This window comes from Passer domesticus, chromosome 3 (genome assembly GCF_036417665.1).
Source record: "Passer domesticus isolate bPasDom1 chromosome 3, bPasDom1.hap1, whole genome shotgun sequence".
NCBI classification, from domain to species: domain Eukaryota; kingdom Metazoa; phylum Chordata; class Aves; order Passeriformes; family Passeridae; genus Passer; species Passer domesticus.
The window spans coordinates 34,681,210-34,706,881 of NC_087476.1; the positions used below are offsets into that span (position 1 = coordinate 34,681,210).

General features: G+C 40.6%; 2 protein-coding genes across 4 annotated transcripts in view; one reads left to right on the forward strand and one right to left on the reverse strand.

Annotated features, from left to right (window-relative positions):
• Window positions 1-19,126, forward strand: part of DOP1A (DOP1 leucine zipper like protein A) — a 61,896-nt gene extending 42,770 nt beyond the window's left edge. The window contains exons 21-39 of the mRNA XM_064412552.1: window positions 62-173; window positions 1,106-1,288; window positions 1,571-1,696; window positions 2,025-2,159; window positions 2,468-2,523; window positions 3,011-3,115; window positions 3,790-3,856; window positions 4,632-4,776; window positions 5,017-5,096; window positions 5,647-5,756; window positions 5,917-6,066; window positions 7,323-7,384; window positions 7,973-8,125; window positions 9,360-9,496; window positions 10,796-10,851; window positions 11,720-11,884; window positions 12,843-12,972; window positions 14,874-14,933; window positions 17,113-19,126. Coding sequence (XP_064268622.1) covers window positions 62-173; window positions 1,106-1,288; window positions 1,571-1,696; window positions 2,025-2,159; window positions 2,468-2,523; window positions 3,011-3,115; window positions 3,790-3,856; window positions 4,632-4,776; window positions 5,017-5,096; window positions 5,647-5,756; window positions 5,917-6,066; window positions 7,323-7,384; window positions 7,973-8,125; window positions 9,360-9,496; window positions 10,796-10,851; window positions 11,720-11,884; window positions 12,843-12,972; window positions 14,874-14,933; window positions 17,113-17,418 — 2,338 coding nt within the window. The 3' untranslated portion in view covers window positions 17,419-19,126. The remainder of the gene's footprint in view (window positions 1-61; window positions 174-1,105; window positions 1,289-1,570; window positions 1,697-2,024; window positions 2,160-2,467; window positions 2,524-3,010; window positions 3,116-3,789; window positions 3,857-4,631; window positions 4,777-5,016; window positions 5,097-5,646; window positions 5,757-5,916; window positions 6,067-7,322; window positions 7,385-7,972; window positions 8,126-9,359; window positions 9,497-10,795; window positions 10,852-11,719; window positions 11,885-12,842; window positions 12,973-14,873; window positions 14,934-17,112) is intronic.
• PGM3 (phosphoglucomutase 3) lies at window positions 17,703-25,595 on the reverse strand. Of its 3 annotated transcripts, none has more exons than XM_064412545.1 (12): window positions 25,097-25,595; window positions 24,225-24,409; window positions 23,855-23,922; window positions 23,424-23,557; window positions 23,068-23,263; window positions 22,108-22,265; window positions 21,617-21,700; window positions 20,869-20,967; window positions 20,439-20,555; window positions 20,179-20,301; window positions 19,273-19,446; window positions 17,703-18,683 (listed from the first exon to the last, which is right to left on the reverse strand). In XM_064412545.1, the coding sequence occupies exons 1-12, from the start codon at window positions 25,298-25,300 to the stop codon at window positions 18,597-18,599; spliced, it is 1,629 nt and encodes a 542-aa protein (XP_064268615.1). In that variant the 5' UTR covers window positions 25,301-25,595; the 3' UTR covers window positions 17,703-18,596. The 3 variants fall into 3 exon arrangements, with proteins under 3 accessions (XP_064268615.1, XP_064268614.1, XP_064268616.1); XM_064412544.1 differs by having other exon boundaries at window positions 23,068-23,266; window positions 25,097-25,593; XM_064412546.1 differs by having other exon boundaries at window positions 23,068-23,266; window positions 24,225-24,405; window positions 25,097-25,221.
• Window positions 25,596-25,672: the final 77 nt, after the last annotated feature.

The window sequence follows — 25,672 nt, forward strand, 5'->3', positions numbered from 1 at the left end:
GACTTCTTTGAGTTACTTTACTATCAGATTAACTCATTAAAAAAAATTACTCTTCTTTTAGGCCTCTCTGGATGGCATCAGTCACCCCCCCAGATATGGTTCTCACTTTATTAGAAGGGATCACAACAATAATTCATTACTGCCTCCTGGATCCATCTACACAGTATCACCAGGTAAACTTACCTGGGTGTCTGAGACATTCCTATGCAATACATGTCAAATTAAGGACTGTGATTTTATTAGCAATTATGAAGATCTGGTTGACAAAAATAACAAATATATTGTCTTAGCTATAAATATGGGGGTTTATTGACAATACAAATAAAAAAACAGGTTTCTATGAATGATACTTTTAAGGTAATACTCTTTTATTTGTTTTCTTCTTTTGGTTGTTTATGTTACTCTGAAATAACTAAAGTTGAATTTCTTAACTTTAAGGCCTTTAAAATTCCACTTTTTAGAGCTGCCTTTGTTGTGTTCATCTTGTGATATGTCTAGACATTATCCTTCTGCTCCTTCTGTGTATTCACAATTTTTCTTTGTAGTCAAGCAGTATTTTTAGGTCTGATATTCTGAGCATAGTGTCTGTTAAGAATTTGGTCCAGGTTCCATACAAAGCTTTTGCCCTGCTTTCTCGATAATCTTGTTTTTGTGCTTTTTTTCTCCATTCTTACACCCCTTTGCTTGCCATGCATTTAAAAGTGACTGAAAAGTCGGTTTTGTTTATGTAAATAAATAATTTTGCCTGGAGTATTAGCTACACTTAAAATTCTGAAATAATTGTTTTGCAAAGGTATAGACAGAGGATACAAAATTGATTGCTGTAGACATCAGGCCTCCTATGTTCAGAGTACATTTGATATTGCACAACTCAATCAAAAGTTTCTCTATTATTTTAAAAGTCTCAAAGCCGTACATATTTTAAGAACTAGTGAAAAAATTATAAAAAAGAGTTAAGGTTGAAAGCTCCCATGTTAGGTAAGTCAAAATTTTCTCTATTTTAAATATACTCTTTATGTGTACATAAATTTGAATATTTGAATTCAAATATGTATATTTTAATATAAATATTTTTGAATACACCTGTCCTCTTCTCTCCCACTAGCTTTTGGTTAATGTAGATCAGAAGCATTTGGTTGAAGCACGCAACGGGATCCTCTCTATCTTGCACATGATCATGTCTTCTGTGACTTTACTGTGGAGCATCCTGCACCTTGCAGATTCTTCAGAGAAAACTACTGCTGCTGCTGCTGCATCCATCACCACTATTAATCTTGGGTCAACTAAGGTCAGAACATCAGGGATAATATAATTTAAGTTGTTCATTAATGCCTTTGTCAAAATAATTTCCATCCTCTTCCCTTAAATCTAAATTTCATTTTTATGCCTTTGTCCTCATCTACTCACCACAAAAAACAGGCTTTTATAAATGAGTATTGGATATTCTTTTAAGCTAAAATATACCAGTTCAATGCAATGTGTCACCTCTTTGCTTTCTGCAGAAAAAAGGTTTTGAACATCAGGCTGAGGTGTTTATTTAACGGGTATGTGTTCTGCTTTCATATTTCAGAATTTGAGGCAACAGATTCTGGAACTTTTGGGTCCAATTTCAATGAATCATGGTGTTCACTTCATGGCTGCTATTGCATTTGTATGGAATGAAAGGAGGCAAAACAAAAATCCTTCAAGGACAAAGGTATGTTTGTATTGCAGTGGTCACTTCAAATAGTTCTAATAATTTTAAGTGATTTAGTGTTAGGAAGAAGAAAATTCAGACATTCCAGTGAAAAAATACAATGAAGTATGGACAGTATTTGCATTTCTAATTAGCACTGTACTGTCAGGGAGATACGATTTCAGAATGGAATAATCTTCCTGAATTCTTCAGGGCAAGAGTAGGTGATACCAGGTCTCTAGATGAGCTCCTAGTTGATGAAACTTCAATCCCATAAGGACAGCTGCCTTAGTTTTGGCATAGCCCTTGTCTGTGTTGATAATCTGTGGCATACATCTGGTTCTTTTAGGTTATTCCTGCAGCAGGTGAAGAACAACTTCTGCTGGTTGAGCTGGTTCGCTCTATCAGTGTAATGAGAACAGAGACTGTCATACAGACAGTGAAAGAAGTTCTGAAGCAGCCTCCAGCCATAGCAAAGGACAAGGTATGGAAGCTGTACAGATCCTATTAATTTATATTATGTCCTCTTGAAGAAGCTTAGAACTGATGATGTGGGGACTTCATTGACAAAGCTGAGCAGCACACTGTGAAAATTTTCACTATATCCAAGAGATAAATGAAGAGAATTACAACTTTACAGATGGATGTCCGCATGGACACTCTTAATATTCTGCATAATTAAGCTATATGGTTAGACACTGCAGTGACATTATAGCATTGTCAATTTTACCCTGGTGAGGGGAAAAAAATGCCACTTCTTTTTGACAACACAGGTTTCATATCTTTTTCTAGAAACATCTTTCACTGGAAGTCTGCATGTTGCAGTTTTTCTATGCTTATACTCAAAGGTAAGAAAAGAAGCTACTGTCATTACTTCTGTCATTGGGAAGCAGATAATCAATTTGAATATTATACATCTTTTTGTCATAGGATGGTAAACAGTCTGTGTAATATCAGTAGTGAAGAAAGAATGGGTTTGATCAGTAGATTTGTTAAAAAAGGTGGTTTATTTTTGTGTGTTCCATAGTACTGCATACCTTTCTTCCCCCACCTAAAAATCCTGCAGGTAATTTGCCCAAAGAAAGCTGATCTTAATTGTGATGTAACTAATTCATGCCATTCCAGCTTTGTAATGAAAAGCATCTTTTGAGATTGCTTTACTTCTGCCTTCATCTGTTTCTTAAGGACTTGATCTAGAAACCTAGTATTAAAAAAAGCTGTAAGGGTCTTGATTCCCAATATCTGACAGGAGAGATGTGATGTAGAAAGAAATTGGGGGAATACTTGAGGGAGGTGATGTTCTCATCATTGACATTGCTGCTCTCTCTCCCTTAGGATTCCAGTGACCAGCTTAGTGGACAGCTGGGCAGCACTGCTGCTTCTCTTAAAGGATTCCATACAGGTTGGTCTTCCAGCACCGGGACAGTTTCTTATACTTGGGTAAGTGCTTCTGATATTTGCAATTTTCAAATCTGCTCAAATGTAGGGTGTGTGAAATTATCCTGAAGTGTTAGTGGTTTTAACTCTCTCTTACTTTTGACTTGTAGAGTTATTACCTCAGTTCTGTGGGTCTTATCAAATTAGTTTCTTCTCTGAGGAATGGCCACATATATTAAATTTTATATTATTATATGATATAAGCCACAACCTCACCTTAATGTTAATTTAAGCAACAGATGTAAATTTCTGATTTTTCCTGAAAATAACAACAATTAATACTTCTTGGGTATTTGAAGTCCACTAGAGTGGGCTGACTTCTCACCATGGAAACAGTTTGTTGACTGTTAAAAATATGACTTTGAATATGTTTTCTATATAATGCTTCAAGGACCATTTTCTTCCATATTTTGAGTTTATCTTCTCTAGTAAACTGTCTCTGAAGATACTTCTGTATATAATCAAGTAAAACATGTTCTTGGTAAACTCTTATGATCAAAATTAACTTGAGGAACTTGAAAAGATGTTTCCTGGAATATTGATAAGTAGCAATCCCTGTGGGTTTAGAGAATAAATATTGTGCAAATAAATGTCTTCAGATTTGTCCTAACTCTGAAAACTGCTGAATAATGTATTATGAGAAGAAAATCCATTATTCAACTTCTAAATTTTTTCAGTGTTCTTAATGAGTTCATAATGAAAAACCCAAGTCTGGAGAATAAGAAAGATCAAAGAGATCTACAGGTAAGAAATTTATCGTATGCATTTTTTTTAAAATATTGAACAATAAATCGTAGAGTCGTAGAGTGGCCTGGGTTGGAAAGGGCCTTAAAGATCATCCAGTTCCTAGCACAGAAAAGATACTGACTTCTTGGAGCAAGTCCAGAGGAGGGCCACCAAGTTGATTAGAGCAATGGAGCACCTCTCTTAAGAGAAAAGGCTGTGAAAGAATTTGGTTTGTTCAGCCCGGAAAAGGGAAGGCTTCCCAGTACCTGGAGGAAGCCAAAAGACAGATGGGGAGGGACTGTTTACAAGAACATGCAGTGACAGGGCAAGGGGGAATGGCTTCAAAGTGAGAGTAGATTTAGATTGGATATTAGGAAAAAAATCTGTGCTGTGAAGGTGGTGAGGTGCTGGAACTGGTTACCCAGAGAAGCTGCAGATGCCCCATCACTAAAACTGTTTAAGGCCACTTGGATGAGGTTCTGAGCAACTGGTTTAGTGTAAGGTGTCCATGTCCGTGGCAGTGGGGTTGGAACTAGAAGCTTGAATGTACCAGAAATATTTTATATCAGTTCTGTATTATGAAATTACTCTTTAATATATTCTTCTTATATTTACAATATTTTGAAAAAGCTCTCATTTTCTGTGAAGTTATTAATCACTGATAATATAGAAATTACTTGAAAGCAATTCTGTATGTGGTTATATGGATTTTCCACATGTCAGGACAATGAATACCGTCCTTCTGCACAATGTTCTTAAAATGCTTGGGTTTGTTTGGTTTTTTCTCTACAAGGATGTAACACACAAGATAGTGGATGCCATTGGGGCCATTGCTGGTTCTTCCTTGGAACAGACCACTTGGCTGAGACGAAACTTAGAGGTTAAACCTTCCCCCAAGATTATGGTTGATGGAAACAACTTAGAATCAGATGTTGAAGGTAGGTTCATTTTCATCTTTATTTAAAACAAAATATTAATTTTCATGCTAGTATTAATGAAAAGAACAGCGTTGCTATATTTGAATGTATGTAAAATTCTTCAGTATTGTTCTAGCACCAGTGTGTCTGGCAAAGCTTGTGCATCTTCAAAATGTATGTTTTTAAAATATGCTGTAAGGTGAATAATGACTTGAGAAAACTAACTTTGGACATTTTTTAATTATTATTGTCTTCATTTAGATATGCTGTCTCCAGCAATGGAAACTTCAAATATAACTCCATCTGTTTATAGTGTCCATGCGTTGACATTACTTTCTGAGGTAAATATTTCCTTGAAATAATAATAAGATAATAAAGAGTGTCTTATAATAAACTTATATATTGTGAAAAGCTTTGGACTAGAAACTTGGAGAAGGAAATTTAATGGGAAACACTGATGTGAGTGGATTCTGGGTCTTGTCACATAAAAGTTTGTTACTAACCCATTGAGATAGATGAGGTATAAAGAATGGCCTTTCAGATATGTAGTATAGCCAACTTTTTTGATTGTAAGCTTTATGTGTTTATCTTTATGGTACATCTAATTTGCTGCTGATAATTGCAGTCAGTCTTTGAATTTTTTCTTTGTTTGTAGTTTATTCTCTAGAGTGCTTTAACTAGAAGTTTGTGTTTCTGTGCTTTTACCTTAATGAGTTATAAAGATGATGGAGTCTTTATACTTTGGATTTTGCATAGTACCTGAAATGTGACCACTTCTATCATAAACTTGAATGTTCAGTAAAGAACATTACACACACCAAAAAAATGCTGAATGGTATGTAAAAAGCAATTTAAGAATGCACCATAACATATCTTCCTCTCATTTTATAGGTTTTGGCTCATCTCCTGGACATGGTTTTCTACAGTGATGAAAAAGAGAGAGTTATTCCTTTGCTTGTAAATATTATGCACTATGTTGTGCCCTACCTCCGTAATCACAGGTATCTTTAGTTTATTGAATTGATGTAGATGTCTACAGCCAGTAGGAATTTGGATGGTGGCACTTAGGCTGAAACAGGCATGATAAGGATTAGATGTCTATCAAACTTTCTGTAGAGCAACAATTCAAAATTGGTTTATGTTGACTTTTTCTTTGTTTAGTGCTCACAATGCATCCAGCTATCGAGCTTGTGTCCAGTTATTAAGCAGTCTTAGTGGATATCAGTATACAAGGAGAGCATGGAAAAAGGAAGCCTTTGACCTCTTTATGGATTCCAGTTTCTTCCAGATGGATGCTTCCTGTGTTAACCAGTAAGACTTTATTCTTCTGGTTTATATCAATGACCCTTACAAATTTTATGTATTCCATTAACATATGGGCCAAAATTTCCCAATAGATCTTTACTGAGAGAAAGAGATTTTCTGTGATTTAGGTTACCACATGAAATATGAAACTGATGAGGTATATTTCTATGAGCAAATCTATTTTTAAAAATAATTATCTTAAAATTAAAAAAAAAAAAAGTTCTGTGAGAAAACATGGTTAACATTTTGTAGAAACATAGAATGATTTGCATTGCAAGAGACCTTAAAGATGGTCTAGTTCTAATCTGCCTGCCATGGGCAGGGACACCTTCCACTAGAGCCCCATCCAGCCTGGCCTTGGACACTTCCAGGGATGGGGCATCCACAGCTTCACCAGGCAACCTCTGCCAGGGCATCACCACCCTCACAATAAAGAATTTCTTCCTAGTTTCTAAATATGCCCTCTTTTAAAAAGTGGGATTACTTTACATTACATGTAATTCCCTCTTGGCCTATCACTCCATGCCCTGGTAAAAAGTCACTCTTCGGCTTCCTGGAGGCTCTTTAGATACTGGAAAGCTGCTAGAAGATCTCCCTGAAGCCTTCTCTTTATGAGTCTGAACAACCCCAACTCTCAGCCTATCTTCATAGGAGAGGTGCTCCAGCCCTCTGATCATCTTTGTGGTCTTCCCATGGACCCTTCAAAGGAATCCACATCCTTCTTATGCTGGTGGAGAGAGGTGGATGCAATACTCCCAGTGGGGTCTTACCACAGCAAGAATCACCTCCCTTGATCTCTTGGCCACACTTCTGGTGCCCTGGATGCAGTTGCCCTTCTGGGCTGTGAGCACACATTGGCAGATAAAATTCAGTTTTTTATCTTCATCCACCATCAGCCACAAGTCCTTCTCCTCTAAGCTGCTCTCAGTATTCATTTTGTGCCCAGCCAGTATTTGTGCTTGGAATTGCTCCGACCATTTGTAGGACCTTGCACTTGGCCTCATACTTTGAGGTTTGCATGGGCCCACTTCTTAAAACTGCCAGGGTCCCTCTGAATGACATCCCTTATTTTCTTGGAGAAGGGGGTTCAAGAAACACAGTTTCAGATCAAGTAACACCACGTAAATGGTACCTTATAAAGCAGAGAGCTTGGATTGGAAGCCTTAGGCTAAACTGAAAGAGCAGAAAAAATTTGCAAATGTTCCTGAAAATTCTTGCTTTTTTCTTGCTTTTCTGATGTGTGTATGATTTTCCTCTTTTAGTTGGAGAGCTATTATGGATAATTTGATGACACATGACAAAACCACATTCAGAGATTTGATGAGTAAGTATTGATATAGTCGTGACTCCTCTCCAGTATAAACATTAAATAAATGAAAAATAAGTATCTTAAAGAAAATGCTTGTTCAACATTCCTTCCAATTTGATTTATTCTGTGTTTTTCATGTTTTCTTTGACTACTTGTTTCTGGAGCTCCATAAATAACCCGAAGTGAGAGAATTTGATACCATCCTGGCACGCAGTGAATTTTGCCTATATGGCAAAGCTGATTAAGCAGAGTGGGTGGGGTGGTTTTTGTTTGGTTTGGATTTGTAGATCTGACACTAACTGCTTGAAAAAATTTATTCTGCACTTTATAATTTTTTGAGCATCAGTGCATGCTAATTTTGCATTTTAAAAAATGGCTAAACTCTTTCCCAAAGTCCCTAAACCCAGACACTATTGTGTATACTTAGAGGTTTTCTTTCAACTTTTATTTTGAATTTCTGGTCACAGCTTCAAATTGCAAACCATACATCATCTTAACATCTGCTTTCAAACCCCATTATTGCAAAGAAAGAGTTTTGTGCCTTGAAGTGAAGCAGAATTGAAATTCATCAGCTGTTGGCTGCCTTTCCCTTTTCTCTTTCAGCACGAGTGGCCGTGGCGCAGAGCAGCTCCCTCAATCTGTTCGCGAACAGAGACGCGGAGCTGGAGCAGCGCGCCATGCTCCTCAAGAGACTCGCCTTTGCCATCTTCAGCAGCGAGATAGACCAGTACCAGAAATACCTGCCAGACATACAAGGTCAGGAAATGGGCATCCTTCACTGGGCTCCTGGAATCCTGCTAGTTCTGGAATGCTGCTGTGACAGAGTAACAGCAGGTTAAATTTTTATCCTGCAAGATCAGTCTGGGATACTGTTTCTTTTGCTGAAACAAAGGTTCTGCAGCTTTTGGTTAAAATGTTTTCAGTCTTAAATGACTACAAAATATTCAGATTTTGTGGTTGCCAGTTGACTTTAATCCAGATAATTTCACAGATCTGTCATTTTATCCCTTGATCAATATCCTTGGATACCTGCACAATATGCTTTGACATGAACATCTGAGGTACAAAAACCTATCAATTAGGGAGAGATGGGAAAACTGACCTTGACATTTTGAATTCATGATTTCTTTTGCTGGTGTTTTTTCCTCAGTTCAGTTTATCTGTCCTATTTATCATTGAAGTTTATTTCTTACAATGACCCTTTACCTTAAGTGGCTGGGAATAGAAACTGCTTGGATCTTCTTTTTAAGGTGATGCTAATAGTTAGCAGCAGCTTTTAAATGTATAATTTTTTCATGGCACCAAAGGGATGCTTTGGTCTCTTCTTCTATATGGAAAATCAGTTGCATCAACTTTTTTGTTTCATTTGTTCTGGAATCTATTTTTTGTAAAATTATTTGGTTCGTTTGTTGTGGTTGTATTTTTTGGGGGGTTTTTTGTTTGGTTGGTTTTTTTAAAATTTCCAGTCAAGTCAGTGGCTGAGATTATTATGTTCATGGAATCAGGTGATTTTTTACTGGTCTGAACTACAGTTCTGCCTCTGTATGTACTGAAAGCCTAGAGGTGACCATAATTCAATACAACTGTATCATCCCTTTGTAATTTCTCAAGTACTTTGATGGCTCAGTGTTTTAATAACAATAATACATCCGAGTTGTTCAGGCTGTTTTTGTATTGTTTGGAATCTGTTAACTCCTCCTGTTGTAATGGGTGAAACTCTGCATAAGATAAGCAAAGTTCCCAGATGCACTATTGCATTTATGTACAGAACTTATCCAAAATAGGCAACTGTACTCTTTAGAGGTTTCTCTATTTTGTTCTTTCTTTGGTGGAGTGTTATTTCTTTATGTTGGCAGAATACAACTAGTAAAGTACTGGAACAGTAGCATGGCAGATACTTAAAGTTAACATTGAGAGTAAAGGAGGGAAGGAGAAGATTCTCATTGGAATTATGCTGAACTGAGGGATTCTTCTTGGCTTTTTGTTTCAGAAAGGCTGGTAGAAAGTCTCCGGTTGCCACAGGTGCCCACTCTTCATTCCCAAGTGTTCCTGTTTTTCAGAGTATTACTTTTAAGAATGTCTCCACAGCACCTTACCTCACTGTGGCCAACCATGATCACTGAACTGGTGAGTTGCAGGTGCCATTCATTATTTAGAAGACTGGTGCACATCTGAGACACAACCTCATTCCTCCTCAAGATTTTTAATAAAATCTGTTCTAGAGATAGTACAAATAAATGTGCAATGGCCACAAATTGAAAGCTGACTTATTTTCATAGTCCTGATGTCTGTTTTTTGTGATGAAATTTAGTATCTGTTAGCTTACACTGTTTCAGCTGTTCAGCTGTCTCCTGAATTAAATTTGCATTTGCCCTCATTCATCCCTATTGAATCCTGCTTCAGTTTCTGCTTATGTATGTGTACCCCCTCCACCATTCCCACTTCTGTTCTTCTTTTTCAGTGTTCCCTCTTTCTACTTTCCTGGTCATTCTTCTTCAGCAATGGGAATGAGAATCCATGTATAGGAGTCAGAATCCATGTTTTATTGGATGGTCATTCAGTTCACGTTGTGACTAAATTTTGTAACTAGATTTATACAAGGCTCAGCTCACATTTCTTCTTTATTATTTTACTCTTCACAACAAAACAGTAAAAATATCTGTTTCCAGAGTTTCTACCTGCAGAATCTCCTGTGCTGGCTGTTTGACACACTCTTTTGGGTTTCAGCTTTGGCAGTGGGAATGGAGGAGAGTGGTTGGTGCATGCTGTGATCCATTCAGCCTGCTATTCAAGGAGTTCCCAAGGGATTGAGTAACAGAGGGAGAAAACCGGAATCATTGCTATGATTAGTTATTTTTTCAATCTGCAGGTGCCTAACATAGCCCTTGAATAACCACAGATCCAAGCAATAGAAGGAGGAAAGCTATGTAAAATATTTTAAAGTGTGTTGTTTTAGCAGTAGTTGTATTTAATTTTAAGCCTGTCAATAGTATAAATAATAGAAAACCCATTCTACTCAGTGTGGTCTTCTGATTCCTGTGCTGTGCCTTGGCCTTTACACAAGTTACCACAGACTTGGCACTACTTTCAGTTAGCAGGACTGTGGTGCTTCTGGGAATTCATACCTGGGCCTGACCTGCTCCATTAAACAGTACTTTATTCTCATTTTGTTTAGGTCTTGCTCTCTTTCTAGGTAATGGAGGGATTAGCCTTTGAGAGCTTTCCTGGCCATAAAAGAGACAGTTCCTTGTGGCCTTTGTGTTATTCAGGTTATATATAAGGGATGAAAGACCTTTAAGGTGCCAGTGTCCACTCTTACAGGAAAGGAAATAAAGCTCCAAACTATTTGTCTAAGGCTTATTACTCAGGCTTTCCCAAGTCACAGTCCATTGAAAATGGTATTGAAATACAGCATTTGATCTTCAGGTGCAAGTGTTTTTACTGATGGAACAGGAGCTCACTGCTGATGAAGACATTTCCAGGTAAATGTGTGAACTTCCTGCTTCACTTTATAAAAATCCCTTGGTATGCTGATGGGGAGTGGAGTCTTTATTGAAAATAATTTGTCTTAGAGTTGTTGAGCTCAAATGAGAAGAACAAGTAAAGGGTAGTTCAGTCTGACTGCTGTACCAGGGACAGACTGTTCAGGACAAAACAAAAGTTCTGCTGTCAGATTGATCATAAATCACTAAGGGAAATTATATAAGTGTCTCAGTTCTTACAATATCTGCCTGACTAAAATGCACTGCTGCTGTAATTAAATTCTGTATGGCATGACTTACACCTTTTCTGTGTCTTACACTTACTCTAAATAAGACTGATGCACCTTTTTTGTCTAAATAAAAGCATAGTTTCTTCTCTTATTAGATAAGTGAGGTAGGTAATTCTTCTTGGTTTATTATCCATTTCTATCTCATCTATTTTCTGTACAGTGTGATCCAGTTTCAGTCAATGCTAGCAGCAGAGGCAGATTTCTCAAATGAGCCAGAGTTGTTTGCCCAAGTTTTGCTCACTTTTTTCCTAGGGTTTTTTTGGAGAGTTTTTCCCTCAAATAAAGTAATATCAACATGACTGACAATTTTAAACTTCCTCATAATTTGAATATCTGGGAATAAGATACAGTGCAATACATTCATTATACATTGACATTTTATCACATATATTTATATATGTGTATATGCATACAGAGCTGCACTCATGGCACAGACTTGTGTTGGGATTCGATTTATGAATTCAGGATAATGCTGGTAAATAAAGAGTTGTGTGTTTGTAAAGGCAAGTAAGAAGACTAAAATTTTTAATGTGGCAGAAGGTTGTTATGACTCACTTCCCTGCTATAATATATTTTAGAACTTCTGGCCCATCTGTTGCTGGTTTGGAGACAACTTATACAGGCGGCAATGGTTTTTCCACATCCTACAACAGCCAGAGGTGGCTGAACCTGTATTTGTCTGCTTGCAAATTTCTGGACTTGGCTCTAGCTTTACCATCTGAAAACCTGCCTCAATTTCAGATGTGAGTAGAAAACAGTGTCATTTAAGTTTTTGGATGTTTTTCCACGCCTCTTGGTAAAATTTTAGCATATAAAACTATTTGGTTTTCTGTTTCCCTTCTTTCTTTGGATTTCAGCCAGGGCAGCCCACAGTTTGTTCCCTCACAATATCTGAGTGGTCCCCATGGCAAATGATGCTGCATATCAAATTAGTTCAAGCTGGTTTGATTTAGCCTGTGGCGAGAGATTTGCCACACTTGAGAGATCATTAGTAGTAGTGATTTATTCAAGTATTTCATTTTTTAAGTACTTAGTTGCAGTAATACCTAAGAACTCAAAATACACCCACCCATCTCAGTGAGTAATGCATGAGAGCAGAGGACTGCATGTCATCTCAGCATGACTTGCTTAAATTACTCTGGCACAGTCTGTCTGGAAAATGTGGCAACAAACCTTTGTATAAAGGGGATCCCATAGGTTTTTATTGGTCACTAGTGGGCACATGTACAAATTTCCTCAGTGCCTCTCTAATCCTGTTTAATTAGAAAAAAAAAAAAAAGAATGCAAAACAATTGGCATTTGCTGGAGATCCTGGGAATGAGAGGACATGAAGGACAAAATAAACTATCATGCCTCTTCCTTTACACTGCACTCTGGTGACTGTGTGGGGGCTGCTGCCCTGGCACAGCTCTGTAGACATTGGGTCACCCTTAATTTCCTGCAGTTTAAAAGACACTCATGTGGGTTGGAGACTGGAAGGATTTGTGCACACTGTGTCAGATTGTGCCCTGTAATATTTCTAAATCTAATGTTGAATGTTTTTTCTTTTTTTTTTTCTTCTGAGTGTTTACTTGGATTTCTTTTTTCCTCCCTCCTTCTCTGATACTTCACCAGATTTCCTCATCTGTTCATATTTTTGATTGCTCAGAAAAGCCTGCATGTTCAGTATGGATAACATCTGCTTGTGTTATCTCATGGCAGGTATCGTTGGGCTTTTATTCCAGAAGCATCAGATGATTCAGGCTTGGAAGTACGGAGACAAGGAACACATCAGAGGGAATTCAAGCCCTATGTGGTGCGTCTGGCAAAGCTGCTGCGGAAAAAAGCAAAGGTATGTTGCTTTTTTCTTTTCACAGAAAGATTTCATGTACAATAACACACAGCAATGTTTGGGTTTGAATATTTTAATTTTTTTAACAATGAAGAACAGATTTTTTTTCTGGTGTAGGAGATTCTAGCTGGAAGAATCTCAAGTCAACATCAGGCAAAAAACACATGTAAGTATAGAAAACAAACAAATCAAACAAAAAAGCCCCAAAATGAATCAGACTACAGAAAAATTTATAATCTGCTATGGTCAAAATTATTATGATCACTGACTTTGGATTTCTAAATTAAAAGTATTATTTAAATAAAAAGTAAAATATGCTCCATTATCTGATAATAACATAAACACTCAACATAAAATCACTTTCAGATAGCCAGTCATACGTGTAGATATTAGTTTGACTACCTACTTTTTTGGAGTAGAAAACCAGTTTTGTAAATTACAATCAAAAAATTTTAAAAAACTGTTGCATTCTTAAACTTGACAGAACTAAAAGCGTTGAGACTGAGCAGAGCCTGGGACTGTGATGAACAGAAGAAGGAGGAGATGAGTAGAAACAGTTCTGGGGAAATCTTGGCTGCACAGTAGGAAGAGTGGAACAGAATGAGGGTTGTCATTATGTTGGTGCATGGGATGTATTAATAAAGCCCCGGTTTGTGGGGTTGGAGGCCTGCTCTGCTGATGCAGCCAATGGAAGCTGGCCAAGCCCTGTCCCAGGGAGATCCCTTCTGCTGCCACAAAGTAAGAACTGTCAGATATTTTTGCTGCTCCTGCTGTGAGGACAGAGCCCCCCTGGGGGCAGTTCACTGGGAAATGTTGATAGGTGAGCCTGGGAGGAAGTGCAAAGCCTCCTATGGCAGAAAGTTTTGAACTGTTATTCTCCAGTTTCTCTGTATAGATGGCTTTGTCAGGTCTGTAACACTGACAGCTTGCTGTAGCTACTGCATTTACAGTCTCCAGTGTCTTCAGTGAGTAAAGGAACTGAGATACAAGTGGCTACAGTAAATTTTGGGATAACTTAATTGCAGGCAGAGCTGAACTATTGAATCTATTGAATCAAGGCTCACAATTATGGGGATAAAACTAGTGTCTGAAGCATATCTGCATTTTGCATTTTATCATTTTTGAACCATGAAGATGAGACTAAATTTCTCTTCTTGCATGTATAAAGGAGAAATGAGTTTTAACTGCCTGCTCCTCAGGCATAGCCTCTAACCCTGGTGTTGAATGTAGTATCTGTTAGAAAGTTTTCACACTCCCAGTGATCTCTGTGCATGAATTTATATATCACGTGTGATTTATAAATATACACGCTGCTGGTAAGTATGCTGAGATAGATGCCTGAAGTCAGGACTTACACAGTATGCTTTAAGAATTCAGAAAAATTCCTGGAATTTCTGGAACCCCTTAGTCATGGCAGCAGTTGCACACTGAACCATAGGTAGGTGTGTGATGTTAAGATAAACACGAGATAATGAATATTGACTTCAGGCCATGTCCTCGTTATGCAGAGGAGAATACTGTTACATATAGCTGTGGGGTTTTAGAAAATAACTACAAAAATGGAGTGGATCCTTATTTTCCTTCAGGGCATTCTGACTCATGTTTAGATTCATGTAGTATGGTGTTGCTCAGGCTCTGTTATCTGAGGGAAATATGCCTAAATACCTCCTTTGGCAGTGCTGAAAATAAACAGAGGCACAAACTGGCAGTGCTGGTTTTCTCTAGTAGTGTCTTGGCCATTCTAGCTTGAGTCTGCCATTTCTGGATCACAGACTTGTCGGGGTGGGTGATTTTTCTAGCTGAAGCACAGCACCCAACCAAGCAACGGCACGGCCTTCACGGCAGAGTATTCTTTTCATATATGAAATGCAGTCTGAAAGTTCTCCTCTTTCCTTCCGCAGGACAAACAGGAGGACTTTAAGACGATGGTTTTGGAGGGAATGGAGATGGCCAAGCATCAGGTGAGGGTGGCCTTTGATGCTTGAGTTGTGAAATAAGCTTGCCATAATAATACCATCATCTCAAGGCCCTGGGCACTATGTAGCATTCAGTAAGAACTAAGATCAGATTTGTTATAGAACAAAGCTGAGAGAATTTTGAGGTATAAGAACCCTTATCTTTGTAGATAACTTTAATTTTAAATAATGAGAAGTTTTAAAGTTGGTTTCCTGTACAAAATAGATTACAAAAAGCTGATGTTAGTTCTAAGAAGAATTATGATTGCAAATCATTATAAAATTAAATCGTAAAATAATTTTTGTCAAACTGCAGGTGTGAAACACACAATCTCTGGTTGGTCTCCATCAAATTAACTGTCACTTTAAGCATCCATGGAATTAGTGATGTTTTCTTAGCCAATACTGCCATGAGGAAATGGCTTGGACAGGTTGTATTTCATTGCTCAGAGTTGGAATTTGCACATGCACCCCATTTGGTTGGCTGTTGTGTGACAGTGACACTTGGTGTGTGCTGGGAGCACATCCTGTCACCACTGGATAATGCTAAGCATTGTACAGAAACAGTATGGAAAAAACTTCTCCTCCTTAATACAATAAGTTTTTAAGGAAAAACTCTAAAAATTAGTAGCTTCATTTAAAGAAGGAGACATCAACAACTCCTTTTGTGTTGGAAATTTAGTCTTCTCTTTGCTGTGGTTTGGTGTGAGCCTTTCTCTTCAGAAGACTTATAAAGCTCAAATAGTGGTCTCCTGTGGCAGGGAGCCAAGCCACCAGATACATTCATACTGAATTTAAACATAATTGGGGTTTGCCAAAATGGATGCCCTGTAGGCTTCTCAATTGCAGGACAGTTGCTTCATTTAAAGGGCAAAATCCCGTATTTGTTGAAGTATCTGTACCTGTACCTGAAGTACCTGTATTTCATGAAGTATCATGAAAAAAATCTATTTGCTCAAAGGCTGTGCAGTCAGTGATCCTTACCTTGTGCTCTGCTCCCACTGCTGTCCTTTGCCCTTCATTCTTCTTTCATTACCAGGTGGACCCCCTGCCTCAGCCACAGGTGCTACCAGGGCACTGGGACAGGGCTGGATCCACAGGTGGCTCTTCTTGGTGAAGCCTTTTGTGCTTCTTTTCTCCTTCCTTGCAGAATAAAATCCAGTACTGCTGGAATTCTACTTCATGGTAGAATGGCTCTCTGTACTGGTTTGTCAGTAACAGTACAAACAAGGTGTTTCTAGTGGTGATAGGACCTTAGTGTCTAGATTTGAGTATGGTTTTTGACTCAGAGATAAAGGAAAGAGGGAAGAACTGTACAAGAACCTGGATGCTGGTGCTCAGGTACTTCAGTATGCAGATATTTAAGGCAGCCCTGAGCAGGGTTACAGCAGTGTGCTGCTGCTGGTGCTGCTGGTGGGCACCTGGTGTGTGACTGCTGCCTTTGCTTGTGGGGTTCCCGAAATTCTTTCCTTTGACATTCTCCTCATGAAATGGAAGGAATATAACAACTGAGTTCTTCTGAGAATACACAATGAGTAACTGAGCCATTTTCCTCTGAAAACAGCTTCAAATGTTCCTCAGAATGTCTGTGTGTGTTATCTGAGATACTAATAATAGGACTGTTTTTTGCCCTTCCCCAGAACTCTGCTCTCAAGCTGCAAAGTGAAAATGCTTTGTATCTATTTTAACCTCCTCTGGGGTTTATCACCACTGATGCTGGCAGTATCAGCTGGTGGAGTGTGTGTCACCAGAGGAGCCTGCTTTGGAAAGCAGCTGAAGTAGCTCACAACTTCCAGCTGTCACCAGCTTGGGCCATTTGTGTTGCCCACAGGATGCTGCCTGGGAGCAGCTCCACAGGGCTGCATGGTGGGGCTGCCTTGCTTTGGGACAGCCCTGGGCTGAGGTGTTGTGAGTGAGTCACAGTCACAGTGACTTGAATGCTCACTGTGACTCTTCCATCAGCAGCAGTTGACACTGTTCACTCCCAGCCACTGCCTCTGCAGGGCATGGTGAGGGGGAGCACAGGACCTGCTTTGGAAGCTCCACTTCAGCATTGGTGTGTTTTGTGAATAGGACAAATGGTTTTGGACTTTAGAAAAGTACTGTATTATGCATCAGTCTTTCATTTTCACCTGTCCTTTTCCTGTTTTGTCCTGCATTATTTCCCACGTCTCTGTATTTGCAGAAAAACCCGGAGGAGGATGGCTCAGGGAAAACACTAAGCTGGGAACCAGGTCACTTGCTTTTAACCATCTACACCGTTCGCAGCATTGAGCAGCTCCTGCCTTTCTTCAATGTACTCAGCCAAGTGTTTAACAGCAAAGTCACAAGCAGATGTGTTGGACACTCAGGGAGCCCTGTCCTTTACCCTAACTGTTTTCCAAGTAAGGACATAAAAATGGAGAACCTCAAGACCTTCTCCAGCAAAGCAAGACAGAAGATAGAAGAAATGGTTGAGAAGGATTTTCTTGAAGGTGTCATAAAATCATGAACCAAACTGGTACTACTCAGCCTATATGTAGTATAACTATCTAAATGAAATACTGTATCTTTCCCAGTTGTATAGTATTCTTTTCTTATTTTGTATGTAATGAAATACTTAATGTTGTATTTAAGTTAAATATTTGTAAATAAGAGAAGTGCTGGATGTGGCCTGAATCAAGTTTAAATATTGGTGGCTCATATTGATTATGGTGCCTACTATTTACAGTAAATGTTTTGTTGTCTTGAGTTCTGTCTTTAAAAAAAAAATGAAAAAAAAATACAAGGTGCACATTTTTTCAATTTGTTTCCAATTTATTTTTGTCTTTTTTTTTTTTAAGATCTGTTGGAACTTGTGCTTATTTAATAACCTGTAAAATGCTATTATGGAGCATGGCAGGAGTTAATACAGGACTACAATGAACTGTTTGTCAGAGGTAGACACCCTGAACCAAAGTATGCCAAGGAGGATACTGGTGTGTTTAAAACATTGCATCCTGTTGGCCCAGCCCCTTCATGGTGCTGGGGAGCAGTTAAGGCCACAGAAGACAAACTTGTCTCTGTCCCTTCCCTCTCAAGTGTGATTATAAATACTATTACTAAAAATCACTTTCTAAATCATGTCATAAAGTATCTAATGAAGATAATATTGCAATAATAGATTATTATTTGCAAATATTCTTTTTCATTGTATTGTTTCCCCCTCAAAATGAGGTGAACTGAATCTGAAGACTAGTGCCAGCCTCTGTCTGACACTGTTTGCCCACAGATGATTGGGCTACTGGGAGGAAGGTGGGGATGATGAGCCTGCAGCAGCCACTGTGAGCACAGTCACAGCAGAGCTCTGCTCATGCAGCCATGGCCAGTGCTCTGAGGGTGGGGGTGTTGGATTCCAGGCACAATGTGACAATGAACTAGGCTGGGGCAGGGAGGGGCAGAATTCCTTCTGGACATGGCCATGGCTTGTCAAGAAGTTAGACAAACTTGGGGAGGGGAACGTTCAACAGCAAGAGCATCTCATTCAGAGGTAAGTTGCTAAAAGAGGTTAAGAATAAGGAGAGTGATATTCCACTCAGTTCTGATCAATCCTTGCTGCTCCCAGGAAGGGTTGGCTCTGTGCCCAGCAGCACATGGTAAAAAATGTGATTTTAAAAGAGAAGGGAAGTTGTGTGCTTTAACTGCCATTCATTATATAGGCTGGGGTGGTGCTCCTTTTCCACCAGCAAGGTGGAAAACAGCCAGGCTCACTTCATGGGCGAGTGCATCTGCATTCTCCTGTGGAATGTAGGAACAGTTAGTCATGCTGCTGTCAGCATCAGAAGAATAGAGCAAATACATGATATTATGGCAAGCATTTTCCTGGAAATGTGCTCCCTATATTTCTGTACCAGCCACTGCCATCATGCTGGCAGAGAGAAGCAGGTAGGAGCATGTGAAGTGGGGAGAGCAAGACCACTGCTTCTGCTGTCATCTTTAAGTTCAGATCTGGACTAACTTAGCAGCCAGAATTTTTTTTCTATTTTGCCTCTTACAAAATTGTGTAGTTAAGGATTGCTTTGGTAACTTCCTTTTTAACCCTGAGCTCTCAGAAGGCTGGTTGTCTTTTCAAAATCATCTGGTGTTAAATCTGCCTTTATAAACATTTATATTTTCCTTTTGAAGATAAACATTGAGAACATTAAACATTACTTTTCTAAATAAAAGAAAATCCAAAGTAACTTTTTGTGATGACAGTCTTTTTTCCAAATGTAGCATTGTTAAGTGTGATTAAATGACAAGTATGGAAATAGACTTCCTTCATCACCCCCTGCTAGGCAGAAGATTGTTTAATGTGAACAAGCCCTTAAATGAGTCAAGCTCTGACCTGTGTGTCTGCTTCCGCATAGATTCTGACAACATCCTCTGTTCCTGACGGACGGACAAACGCCCGGGACAGTTTGTACTTCTTTACAAGGGCATCAATTTTCTCCTGCAGCCCCGGGGGCGTCAGTGCTCTCCTTTCTGCATCTGTTGTGTCAATAACGCGCCTGTCCGCGACCTGCGGCATCAGAAATAGGGAAGACAGAAATGCAGGTGCTGCCTGGAGAGTTCAGTTTGGGAGCTAATAAAGGGCTACTCAAGCACTTGGGGTCCCCAGCATCCCTGCAGCATCTGTTAACCAAGTCTTGAGAGGTGTCAGCTGCTCAGTTTAAAAAAAAGGTCCGTTCTGAACATGCCTTCCTGGTCAGCTTGAAGTGAAGCTACAGCTCCTCCCAGTAAATCAGAAACTTAAATTGTTTCCTCCAGTTCAGACAGAGCCCAGAGCTTCTGTACTGTGTCTGACAGAATGCTGCCACATGGCACCTTCTGCTTTAGCTCTTTGAATGTTGGAAAGGACACAGAAGCAAGAGCTTGAACATTCAAGTGTTCAAAGTGGCACAGCAAGAAAAATCCAGCTGCCCAGCAAGCAGAGGCCTTAGAAAAAACAAGATTTTTCTAATTTGAAAGTTGGAATTTCTTAAGTTAAAATTTGAAGTTTTGGTCGGGTTTTAACATAATTGGCTATTATTTAATCTTTTTAAAAGTCACATTTATATTTTAGTTCAAGTGAAATTCTTGTCCCTGCTCCGGGCTTTTCCCTAGCTTCTTTGGCCTGTTTCTGCCCTTTCATGGTCAATTGGTCAATTTCAGCTTTAAAATAAAGCTTATCAAAACGTGTGCAGGCAAAAGATGCTGTGAGCAGGGTCCCCAGAGGCTGCTGTGGCCTGGGCCAGCATGGCTGGCACCTCACCTGGACCTTGAGCAGCCGATTGGGAAGGTCGGCGTAGAGCGCGTCCCACTGCTGCACGGTCAGGCCCTTCAGAGCCAGGATTGCCTCAATGACCAGCATGTCCGAGACAGCATCGCCAACCGTCTGCAACAGCAACGAGAAACGCTGCAGCAGAGAGGCACGGAGGCAGCACTGCCTCAGGAAACTTCCAGCAGGCCCCAGCAGCAGCCTGACAGGACCTCACAAACTGCCAACACCGTGCTTCAGCACTCAGTTTGTACCTGATTAATCAGGTCAATCATACTTTCAAGCATCTTTGCTGCTTCTCTTTTTTCATTATCTTTCTCCTCTTTTACCAGCTGTCGTATTTTAGTTTCAGCAGCTTTACTAAACAGTACCTAGAAGAAAAAGATAAGAGCTTGTCAAGATGAAACCGGGATATATGCAGTAGTGAGGACAGAACTTGTACCATCTAAGCCCAAATAGCCAGCATTAATGTTTGCTACCATGAATTCCCATCCCCACTAAAGCACAGAGAAGCTGGTGGCAATGCTGTGATAAAGACAGGAGTAAACAAGTCTATTTTCAAACAAAGAGAAAAAGTTTTGTTTATAAAACTAAGCAGAGAATAAAAAGACCTCCTTCTCCAGGTAATTTAACTAAAATTTTGTTCACAGTGGCTGATCACATGGATTACCTGCTCGTACTTACTGTGCCATGTCCGTTTGCCTCAAAATAAACACCCACATCAAACTCCTGGGCCTTGTGGTGCAAGTGTTTCACTCCTGTTTTGACGCAGTGCACAGGTACCTGCAGCCCAAGGGTGTGCAGAGAATGACAACAAGGTCACAGACTCCTCAGCAGGCTGGAACTGAGCACCCTCACCTTCCTCAGCCTGGAAGGACTGTTACAAACTAACCCGTGTTTCATGGCCACTGAGCCCCAGAGCTAAAATGCTCCACTATTTCTGCTGACCCCCATTAAAAAATATTTCATTTATTCCTGTGAGGAATAAAGGCTAATTAAATAAATAAACTCCAAACCTAGAAAAACCCAATTTAGTTTATAGCTTCAGGGAACACACTAGATTCACATACAAACAGAAATAATGAATACCTTCTCTCAATTCCTGAACATTTAGCTTGCTGCAGAAAATAAGTCAGTGTCAAAGTATCAAGGAGGCTTTACTGACTGACTTGGCTGCAAAGCTATAAAGTCCTCAGTCTGTTTAGTACCAAGGGATTCAATTAAACATTTTTTAAATTAATACAAGCCAACTAGAACTTTTTAAGCTCTGCTCTCTTGCATCTCCTTTGCCACCAAGAATTTAGTCACTACTGGAGGTCTGAAAGAGTAATTTTTGCTTGATTTTAATTTTCCTAGCAATCATATTACAGTAGCATTTACTTTTAGAATTAAAAAAAAAAAGTCAACTACCTAGAAAAAACACGGAGAATACCTTCAGTGTTTCCTGGAGGTAGCGTGTGGAATTCCCATTGGCATATGCTGTTTGTACCACTGCCATCTTGAAGTCCTGTTTCACCTGAGCAAAACAATAAACCACGTTTTACTGTCCAGCAGGCACACAGCCAAACAAAATGGATAAATGGAAAGAAAATCAGAACTTTTAAATGTACAGTTAAAACTCCTGGGTACTAGAGGGAGGCACCAGCTCACTGAGAACTTCTGTAGCTTTAAAACAACATGAATTCTGTTCAAATATTTGTACATCCCATATTGATTTTTCCTGGGTCTGGCTGAAGCAGCTCTTCAAGCTCAGACCTTCCAAACCCCTTTTTGGCCACAGCAGTGAGGTACGGGACTGGTTTTTAAAGCTGGTTCACTTCAGGTACATGTAAAGAGACCACATACTAAGCAACACAGCTTCCTTAGACTACTTTATACTTTACAAATTAAAATGCCAGCATTCATTTCATATGTTAGAGTTACCTTGGCAAGAAGTTCTTTTAGGAAGATACTAATTAAAGTTGCTATTTTATCTCCATCGATCAGGTGAAAATGGCCAGCTGTGTCCTTATAATAATAAACAATTCTATCTGCATCCCCATCAAATGAGCAGCATCTCTCATTGGGCTTCATGTCCAGCCCTAGTGCACAGAGTTACAAATGCAAGTTAAAGACAGGAAAAGAAACAAAACCAGGTAATTTATTTCAGTGAGTGATTAGGAAAACACATTTCCTTTTCAGAGCACAGGTCTGCATACAAATGAGTGCACTCAGGCACAGTTAAAGCCAGGACCCAGACAGGAGGCACAAGCATCCATCCCCAGCAGGCCCTGCCACTGTGCTGCTCCCAGCACGACCTTTCTCCAGTACACAGCCAGCATGGGAAGGGGAAGCAACACCACATATTGGTGTTCAGATTTTGTCAGCAGCTGCAGTGAGAGGGCAGCTGTCCAGTGGAGAACTCAGTTTAGCTTCACATAATCTCATACCCAAACCAGCCTGCTCTCCCAGTTCAGGGCTTTTCTTTCATACAACTCTCAGAAAACTGACTGAAATCTTTTCCTCACTGTCAATGAGTCAGCCTGCTGGCACCAAGCTGTCAATTAACCCAGCCCTTCTGCAGGAACCCGGAAAAGTGTTCCTTCATAATACAAAGGGGAGTAAAATAAATAACACTAAACCAGTCCTGACTGATCTTTGGACTCTGCCAGCTTAACATTCACCATACTTCAGCCAGTCAGAGAGATGCTGTGCTCCTCCAAGCAGTTCAGGCTAACAGAGATGTGCCAAAGCTGGCCAGGCTGTTCCCTCTTGCCATTGCACAAGGAGAGCCATTCATGCAGTCACTTAGTAAGAAACAGGAAGCTACAATTACCCAAGGATGTGGACCCTTGCCAGACCCTGCAGAGGAGGTAAAGCAACATAAAATTACTGACTACTTACCTCCAGGTGGTTTCTGGTGAACTTTCACAAAATCTGCGCCACATAAGTGATTGAGTTTCTCCTTGGTTCCATCATTATATATGTGAATTAGCACCTCTTGTGGAAAGTAGGGCTTCATTTCTGATAGTTTCAGGGCTCCTATGCCATTGGCACAGTCAATCTTCAGGTGCCTCTGAAACTCTCCGGAGCAGTGAGACTGCTGGGAAGTGCAAGGGAAGAAGGGGCAGAGTGAACTGTTACCCTAGAGAAACCACACCTAGAGCATGCTGAATAGAAACTTCAGGCCCAAACAGGCCAACAAACAGAAGAGATTAATTTTGTACATTTGTATGAAGAAGACAACACCTGCTATTCACCTGTTTTACCAGTTCCACAAAAGCTTTGGAGAGTTTTTCATAATAACCTTCCAGTGTTGCTTTCCCATACTGCCCTTGGGTGTTTTGACAGCAGACCATGTAGTGGAGCTGTGGTGTCGTCACCAGACCATAATCTAGTGTGAAATAAAAGGAACAACATTCAGAACAGAATTGCAAATTAATTGTTGCTTAAAAGTTGTACAGGGAGCAGACAAGTGCAGTACAGGAAACACCTATGGCATTTTTCAAGTTGTCTTATGAAAACACAGCCCTCCCCTGCCCTGCCTTAAAGCCATGCAACCACCCTGAAATAAAAGTGTTACAAGCAAGGATGGAAATGTGTCTGGGCTGTTGCCTTAGGGCTGTATAAAGGAGTCACATTTACACAAAAATACTTGAAATGAGATTAGAATTGCAGAAGTGTAACCTACCATGGTACTGACCACCTAGAACCTGGATACCATCTATAACTGACTGGGACAGCTTCTTGCTGCTTGGCCTGGAAAACAACAAGCACATCTGATAACCCTGGCAAAGGCATTTATCTATGGACTCTGTGGGAAGAAAAAGCACGTGTGGAAGACTCTACAAGCTTCCTGCCACAAGATTTAGACTCACTGTGAAGGAATCCAAACCTTTCTCTGCTGTAGGCAATTCCCAATAAAGTTTGAAAGCCAACACCCCCAGGGATTGCAAACACCTGCAAAGTGCAGGACACCACCCAGTACCCACACCATTCCCCTGAAGACAGCACTGGTACTTCCATAAGAGCAGGATATATCCACAGCCTTTTGTCCTTACCTGGTGTCCCTGCCAATAAAAACTGAGGCATCTTTGTGCAGGTTCACTGCTGCTTTTTGGCAGATCTCAGTTATCACCTTCTGTAATTCTTGCTCCTCTGCATTTGCTAGTTGTGTGGCATACTCTTCCCAGGAAGGGTGCAGCATTTCTCCAAGAGGATCAACCAGCTTTACACCATTGTCTTCCTTAGCAGAAAAACAGAAGAACAAAAAACAGTAAGTCTAAAAGTGGGGGACTAATAAAACCTCTTTGAAGACAGACAACACAGGGTTCAGTCACATTGCTTCTTTAAAAGTGGAGAACTTCTGGGATGCAATAGCTTAGCTGTTCTTTTAAACCTCCAACAAGCCCCCAAAGAAGCACTATAACAAGCACATTGAGTAACCAACTCTTTCTCCTTTATAATTTTGGTGTGAAATTAATTGGATATTAAAATTACCTGAGAGGAGATTCAAATAACCTTCAATGCCCCACAGCAGCAAAAGTCTAAATGCCTGATTTGTAATCACTGCATTTGCATGTTTATTTTTAAAACTTACAGATTTTACTCAAAGGTTCTTCTCTTCTCAGTGTTACTCCTAGCTTCCCAACATTAGAAAGTTACATTGCAACATGAAATGTTTCCTGTGTTACACTATTTCCACAAGAGAAAAAAAATCCTGCTTCTGTGCACAGGGGAAAAGTAACTTCAGATAGACCAGAGATCCTATGCATGGGGGCAGGCTGAGTGCTTTAAGCAGGTCCAAATGTCTTCAGGGTCTGGTCTACGATGAGCTTGGATGCCAACAAACTGATCACATCTCTCCACCCTCCTAGCAGAACACCTCATTCCCCGGAGCCGGCGGCCCGTTCGAGGCGCGGGCAGTGCTTACCTCAGGGTTGTGCGAGGCCGTGACCATGATGCCGATGGTCGCTGTCACGGCCTTGGACCGCAGCACGGCCAGCAGGCCCATGCGGAACACGACGTGGTCCAGCTGCCCGGCCTCGGAGCGGAACCCGGCGGTGCCGTAGTGCAGGGTGAGCCCGGCGGGCTTGGGGTGCAGCGCCGAGAACTTCCTAAGGGCTTCGGCATCCATCGGGACGGCGCGGCTGGAGTGCGAGCAGCCCCGCCCAACGGGAAGGAGCCCCACGCTCCGGGATGAACAGCGGGATCAGACACACACACGCCGATCCCGCGGGGACGAGCCGAGGAGAGCCAGGATTCCCAGCCGGCTGGATCCAGGGATGCGATCGAGTTCCCGTTTCTCACCGTGACATCAGCCCCGCACACCGAGTGCCGGGCCCAGGGGCAGCGTGTGCGGCTCCCGGCGCTCCAGGGCAGCTCCCGGCGCGGTTCCCGGGCGCGGTTCCCGGGCGCTGCCGCGGCACACGGCACCAGGCCGGGCGGGCGGGGCCGGCCGCGCACCGCCCCCGGCACGGCCGCTTCCCTCGGGACCCCGGCGATGGCG

Coding starts and splice junctions, on each gene's coding strand:
- PGM3 (XM_064412544.1), bottom strand. CDS start 25,300: ATGGATGCCGAAGCCCTTAGGAAGTTCTCGGCGCTGCACCCCAAGCCC. Junction 20,302..20,438: donor TGATTGACCTGATTAATCAG/GTACAAACTGAG, acceptor TTGCTGTTGCAG/ACGGTTGGCGATGCTGTCTC. Junction 18,684..19,272: donor ATGCGGAAGCAGACACACAG/GTCAGAGCTTGA, acceptor TACATTCCACAG/GAGAATGCAGATGCACTCGC.